Source organism: Salarias fasciatus, chromosome 8, assembly GCF_902148845.1.
Source record: "Salarias fasciatus chromosome 8, fSalaFa1.1, whole genome shotgun sequence".
In the NCBI taxonomy this organism is placed as follows: Eukaryota; Metazoa; Chordata; class Actinopteri; order Blenniiformes; family Blenniidae; genus Salarias; species Salarias fasciatus.
The window spans coordinates 4,085,369-4,092,578 of NC_043752.1; the positions used below are offsets into that span (position 1 = coordinate 4,085,369).

At 42.4% G+C, this 7,210-nt stretch overlaps 1 protein-coding gene across 1 annotated transcript; it reads left to right on the forward strand.

Moving 5' to 3' along the window:
• Positions 1-3,719: 3,719 nt before the first annotated feature.
• On the forward strand, positions 3,720-6,707 carry LOC115393221 (microfibril-associated glycoprotein 4-like). The gene is made up of 7 exons (XM_030098085.1): positions 3,720-3,804; positions 3,921-3,966; positions 4,093-4,248; positions 4,664-4,702; positions 4,972-5,068; positions 5,535-5,702; positions 6,364-6,707. The coding sequence occupies exons 2-7, from the start codon at positions 3,961-3,963 to the stop codon at positions 6,615-6,617; spliced, it is 720 nt and encodes a 239-aa protein (XP_029953945.1). The 5' UTR covers positions 3,720-3,804; positions 3,921-3,960; the 3' UTR covers positions 6,618-6,707.
• Positions 6,708-7,210: the final 503 nt, after the last annotated feature.

Sequence of the window (7,210 nt, forward strand, 5' to 3'; positions counted from 1 at the left end):
TGCTGTCAAAAACTCATCACATCGTCCGACTGCAGAATCGTTTCACTTTATTTCAGTTATCTTTAAAAAAAATGATCTATCATCTATTTTAGATAAACAAAAATAACAATTTCCCAAGATTAATGTTGATGATCATTAATCACTTACCAACCTTTTTCAATAGAAAGATCAATTGGTTTTTATAATAACTCTTCTGAAAATTGGAACAGAGGGGAGAGGGGTCTGTTATTTTCTTCAGTGAGTTCATCTCAGATGATTAATCTTGATATAACCTTGAGTTCTGCAAAAATCACAAATAAAGTGTGTTAAATTGGATCTGATGGCTCCTTTAACTGTTTTCATGTCATTGTGACAGGGTTTTTTATTTTCAAAAGGTTCAGAGAGCTCTCATCACTTACATCAAGTAAGGATATCACACCACTGCGTTTTCTCTCTGATTGGATCTTCTTTTGTTGGATACATTCACAAAATAATCAGAGAACAACTATGTTCTCTGTGTTTCTGGATGTATCTTGCGGGTTTAGACTGCCCGTATTTTTTATGTATAATAAGATTATCACTCTCCAAGTCTGCTATGCTTCATTTTTGCTCTCTTGTGAGAACTAAGAATATTCTGTCTAATGCAACTTCATAAAAAAAAAAAAAATTAAAGTAATATTATACAACTTATATATATTTTCTTTCATTTTGTATAGATTTCACTTGCAAAAATTCATTTTGGACTACACTTTGTTCTTACATGTTCCTTCCAGATCTTTACTCCTCTTAAGAGTGCATTTTTTTGATGAGAGTTTTTGCTTTAAATAGAAATCTATCATGACGGGGATCAATATCCTAGCTGTGAATTATGAGAGCTTTCCAGAAGGAGTTTACTCTTTGTTGATGTTCTACCTTATATTACCTTGTAGGAGAGTATACTGATTACAGCATTTAGAGTGAAGATAAAAATGAAAAAAGGATGACAATCAATGTCATGTCCCGCACTGCAGCGGCCTCTTAGTGGCGCTGTGCGGGTTCTTGTTTTGTTTTTCAGGTGGGCGGAGCTGGAGAGGAGGTTTGTGGAAGCGTGGGTTCAGCTCGTCAGCGGGATGACTTTCCGCTGCTTGGGGCGCTGGCACTATTTAAGTGACGTCCGGGCTGGAAGTCAGCGCTGGATCGTAACATCAACGCCTGTGTGTGATGTGTGTTAGTACATTCAGCTTTGTTGCCCCTCGAGTTTACCTCGTTTCCCTTGTTCGCAGTCCGGAGTCCCGATCAGCTCGCCACAGCGCCCAGCAGCTTCCTGCCTCTCTAGCCGCCCACCTGCCCCAGACTGTCTCAAGACGCCGATCCAGGACGGCTATACCGAACCTCTGCACGGACAACCTCGAACTGTGCCAATCTGACCAGCCGCCCTCTAAATAAACAGATCTTTGAACACTTCAGACCCGCCTCCATCGTGCTGTCTGCGTCTGAGCCCCAGTATAGCCCGTAACAATCAAGCCAATGTGCGAGACATACAGCAAACAAAATCCTCTCGACCACACACATTCCCAAAAAATATCACTACAAGAGTTTATGATTGGAGGTATAGATGATGAAGCAAACATGTGGCTGAGTGCAATGTCTTTAACTTTGGATAGCTGAATGAAATATGAACTAACTACCAGCTGCCAAAGTACCCCTCACCAGAAATAACTTCCCCACCAGCCGTTCACTCGTTCACTGTTTTCCTGCTCAACTTGGACACATTAGACTATCCAACACCAACCCCTCAGCATTTCTGTTCCTTGACCATGTTCTACTCCAAAAAAAATAGCTTGAAACTTTTGTTTTCATGTCTTTCATCAGTCTTTTGTTCAAATAATATTCCTGGAAAGGTCACAGCTTGAGACACCCTCTTAATCAGGTCTTTAAACTGGAAAAACTGGAGGACATGTAGATTATCGTTCGGTTACATTGAAGCCGTCATTCTCTGAGTGAAGAGACAATCTCTCCACACAGTTACATATTCCATATGTACGGGCAACTCAATCAATCAATTAATCAATCAATCAATCAAACTTTATTTGGAGAATAGTTTTCATATTCATAAAAAACAACACAAAGTGCTGTTGTGGGACTGACCCACCGTGGTAGCTGACGTGGATATTCTTTAAGAGACACCACTAGGTGGCCCACGCGCAGGTATAAATGCCCCAGGTGAGCATGGTTTCACTGGTTAACATTGATTGGGACGGTGTCCGAGCGGTCCTGTCCTGGAGACATAGTCTCTTCACTCAGAGAACAAACGCTACCATGTAACCAAACTGTTGTATAAAGGCTATCTCTCCACACAGTTACATATTCCATATGTTTGGGACTCTGTAAGACTTACTGCCGGAAGACTGAGGAGGCGGCGCCAAGCAGCCCTTCGGGTTCACCTCAGAACTCCCAGCACTGAATGCGACGTTGCCACCACCAGAGTGCTCTAAAGGTACGTGTGAATCCAAAAATCACCCACTGAAGAACTATATAGACATGTACATAGTGCCTGAAGGAGAGACACTGCCAGACGCTGAAGACCCCCATGCTGAGGTGCCAAACGCTGCTCCAAGTATGGCCGACCCAACAGACATGAGAGCTGGGTTTAAGGAAAAAGAGGCTGGCCTGCCCTCTTCCAGGCCAACTAACAAGGAAAAGACATCTTCCTGGTCTGGCAGGCATAACATCCCCCCATGATCTCAGGCAGGAATCTACACCACCCCATAGGAAATAATAGCTGGCAGTGTGCGCTGTCTTTGAGCGTGAACCGAAGCGACAGCGACAACCGTGGACAGACGGGAGAACATGCGGGGTGCGCAAGCCAGCCGACTGGCGATACACCTGCGTTGCCCCCACGACATTCGTAGCCACTCGTCAGACAAAAGGGTGCATCAGCCGTGCTCCCGGCAATACACTCACATTGCTGGCATATGCCGCACATCACACATGTCAAGTCGGTTTGCCTTGGTAGCGGCCTGGCAGTACCCCTTCCCAACTTCCATGTTTCACGAGAAATAAATGTACAATGGGAAGAAGGCAGGTCAGCAATTTCGGAGAGGCAGCCAGAGACTGGCTTTACCGTTCACACAGAGGTGACTGGTCGCCGTGCTGGTCTCCTTCTAGGTTTCCCGAACTCTCTTACACACACATCTCCTCCTGCCGGAAACTAATACAAGGAATGCCAAAACTCAAAGAATCAGTGAAACCATGCACACCTGGGGCATTTATACCTGTGCGTGGGCCACCTAGGGGTGTGTCTTAAAGAATATCCATGTCTACTGCCCCAGTGGGTCAGTCCCTGTACATATGGAATATGTAACTGTGTGGAGAGATAGTCTCGATATCACAGAGAAAAGACTTTTCATCAGTCTAAAACTTTTTTAGTTTCTTACTGTGTTGAGATTTCTGTATATTTAACTAGATGATTGAAACAAAACAAACTCTTCAATTCAGAAAATGATTGTCTGGTGATGAAGGAATCTTTGTCTCCTTCTCAGCAGTAGAAAAGAGGTATGTTCCAACCTGACACTCTGGTATGTAAACTATGCTTTCAATTGACACCTAATTGTGGGATTGACTTGGTTCCAACATTAGCTGCTTTATTCCCATTGACTGTCATGTCTTTAACGCCCTCTCAATAACAAAGAATTTTTGTTATCATGACAGAGCATATTGAGGTTTTTAGGTCGTGCTCTCTGATTGGTCGGCCCCCAATGGTGCTCTTTTTTTCAGTGCAGATATAAGTGACGCAGTCTGACAGTGTGACAGCATGAAGACGAGCAGACATCGGTGAAGCTACAGGTGAGTCCCAAACTACCACGGAACTTTTTCACTCCGCGCTGAGGAAGCAGGATTGCCACAGCGTCAATCCAATCTGGAAAACCAAACCCTTGTTTGATTATTGCACCTCTTCACAGAAACAAAGTGACTCCGGATCGCTTCAAAACAACTGGCAGCATGAAGGTGAGTCTAAGACTGTTCAACTCAAGCATAACTCCACAGGGAGCTGAAGCCTGCAGGAGTTCACTGAAAGCAACGGCTGATCACTGCTGACGGTCAACCTCACTGTCCTGCTCACCGCTGTTCCAGCTGCTGTCCTTCCTCCTCCTCCTCCTCCTCCCTCTCATGGCCACATGTTTACCCACCACACGGCCACGGTCCTGCCACGAGGTGGAGCAGAGTGTCAGCCTGCCCAACGAGGTCTACACCATCTATCCAACCCGGTTTGATCTGAAGGGTGTCAAGGTACACGATCTCATCTCATTATCATATCCCAACTCATCCCACCTTTCCAGCATGTATCATCTCATTTAATGTAATCTTTTCTTGATACCAAATATCTAGTTTTACCTCATATCATCTCACCTTATCTAAGTTCCTTTCATCTCATTTGTTTGTACCATCCTGCTTGATCTCATCTCATTTAATTTTAACTGATCACCTCTACTTGGTCTTATAGCATAGATCTATCAATTGTATATCTCATTTCTTCTTGTTGTCTCATTTTGCCTCATTTCATGACATCCTATCATTTTATGCCATTATTGTCAGATTTTATCTAATTTTATTCACTCATCTGCTTCAGTATAACGTTATTTCTAGTCCTGGATCCTCTGGTATCTCCTCTCACCTCATGTTTTCTCTCCTGTGACGTGTCCAGGTGTTCTGTGACTTTGACACAGACAGGGGGCGCTGGACGGTGAGTTGTTTTCTCTGCCATTGCACCTTTAGCCCTTTATAGTGTAGTGATCAGAAAACAGTGTAAGATAGGAAATGTAATCTGAAGTTTGATCGAGATCAAACATGCTGCCAGAGTTTGAACTTTTTTCTTGTAAAGTAACTGGAACAACTAAAAGTGTGTTCTGGCTGTTAGGAGAAGAAGGACCTGTGACAAGACCAAAACTGAAGTGATACTAAAGTCAGTTTCAGGCCCAGTAAACGGTTGTTTGGGACATTTTGTGTCTCCAGGTTTTCCAGAAGAGGTTCAACGGTGCAGTGCACTTCTACCAGCCCTGGGAGTCTTACAGGAACGGCTTCGGGGACCCTGCTGGAGAGTACTGGCTTGGTGAGGACTCAGACTAAACCAACAGCGAATGGACTGTTTGTGTTTTTAGGTTTATTCACATGAACAAAATTTTGCTTGAGGATTAATTGGGATTTTATAGTGTTTCTTACTGTGTGGACTAATTGCGCACTATTTTAAAGAGTGTTTTTAAACATCTCATGATTGATTTTAGAAAAATAACTCAATCTACTATTCTGTCTAGTTAATAGTGGAGAAAATATTAAGAAATGGCACTATTTCTACAGATTGAGGAGGCTCCTCCAAGAATTTAGCTCCTGTGCTGTGTGTGTTTACCATGTGTGTGTAGTAGTATAGAGATTATTCATTCATGTAATGACATTACAGAAGAAACACGCCATTTTCATGAACTGTGATCACATCTTTAGGAAGGTTGAACCACATCCTCCGATTCTAATCAGATCAGTGAATCTTATCAGATCAGTGATGTTTTAATCAACATGTGCAGGTCTGGAGACGCTCCACCAGCTCACTCAGGACGGGAACTACCAGTTGCGAGTCGACCTGGAGGACTTCGACGGAAACCGTGTGTACGCTCTCTATGATTCCTTCAGTGTTGATGCTGAGTGTGACGGCTACGCGCTGCATGTGTCAGGATTCAGGGACGGGGGCGCCGGTGAGTAATTTTATTTCAAAGTTGTCTCTACACTGCCAGTTGTTCAGAGACAATCAGAGTACCAATGAAAGTTTTCCTGCATGCTTTTCAAAGAAATCCTGGTCAAAGGCCAACAATAATCACAATCTGTTTAGATGCACTTTCAAAATTTGATTGTCAAATTTTTTATTTTTATTTCACGCAAATCATGATGCAAGATGAACTTCTTATTGTAAGACCATTCTTGACTTTTAAAAAAGACCACAATTCATAAAGTTTTATTTGAAATGCATTTTCCCTTCACTCCAGCTGTGGTTTATCATCAGTTTTGCACTGTTTTGTTCTTCTGCTCATGTTGAGTTTCTCGAATTTACTGTGGTTTCTTCTTCTTCTTTTGGATTTATCGAAAACAATAACTTTTAATAATTCATAAAAATCAGAAAGAAATGTGTTCACCTAGTTTGTCATATTCACAGGATTGATAAAAACATGATATTAATCTGATAATTCCAAATATTGGATGATATTCAAGCATAAATAATCCAACTCAGTATGTCAAACATGAAGGAACTAGAAAGAACCCAGTTTTAGTTTAAAAAAATTCCATCTTCGAACTCCTGGAAAGTCTTTGAGTCCAGCAGCCCAGTGTGGATCTTCACTGTCTTTTGTCTTTCTTCTACAGGAGACTCTTTGGCTTACCATGATGGAATGAAATTCTCCACCTTTGACAGAGACCAGGATGCCAGCAACTCAAACTGTGCTCAGCGTTTCCTCGGGGGATTCTGGTACAACATGTGTTATCACACCAATCCCAATGGGATTTATCAGTGGGGCCGTGTCATCGATCACTTTTCTAATGGAGTCATTTGGTTGCGGTGGAGGGGCAACTCGTACTCGGTGAGGAGCATCGTGATGATGGTCCGTCCTCGTCGGTAAACCCCGAGCGTCACACACTGGCCTCTCTCCAAAGCTTTACAGTCTTACCAAGCAAGAACTTATATTCTGAAATCTGTGGGGACTTACGGGGTGACTTCAAAAGCCGCAATTTTACTATAGCGTTAGAAAAAAAAAAATCATTCAGCCATCGCCTGGCAGTGTCACAGAGAAAATCCCAACAATGGAATACAAGCAAGGAGAAAAGAGAAAAACACCTTTAACCATTAGAACGCTCAATAATAGGAATGTCTTTGCTTTCTTTGATGTTTATTTTTCTTTCTTTCTTCTGGTAGTTTTCACATGGAAAACTCAACATGCTCAAATAAATCATCTGAAATTGCACCCTTTGTTCATTGGACTTTATTTTTGAAGTTTTTTTTTTTTTTTTTTTTTTTTTTGGGGGTGGTGGCGGGGGGGGGGGAAATTAGCCTGAAACCATTTTACACCATTTTACCATTTTCCCCCTTTCAAATTAAAATCATTATGTAAATACTGGCTCAGTGGTCCCTTGAGGTCTTTTAAGGCAGTGTTCCTCAACCAGCTTTGCACCACAGATTAGCATTAAATTGCAATTTTTCAACAGACCCAAGCAT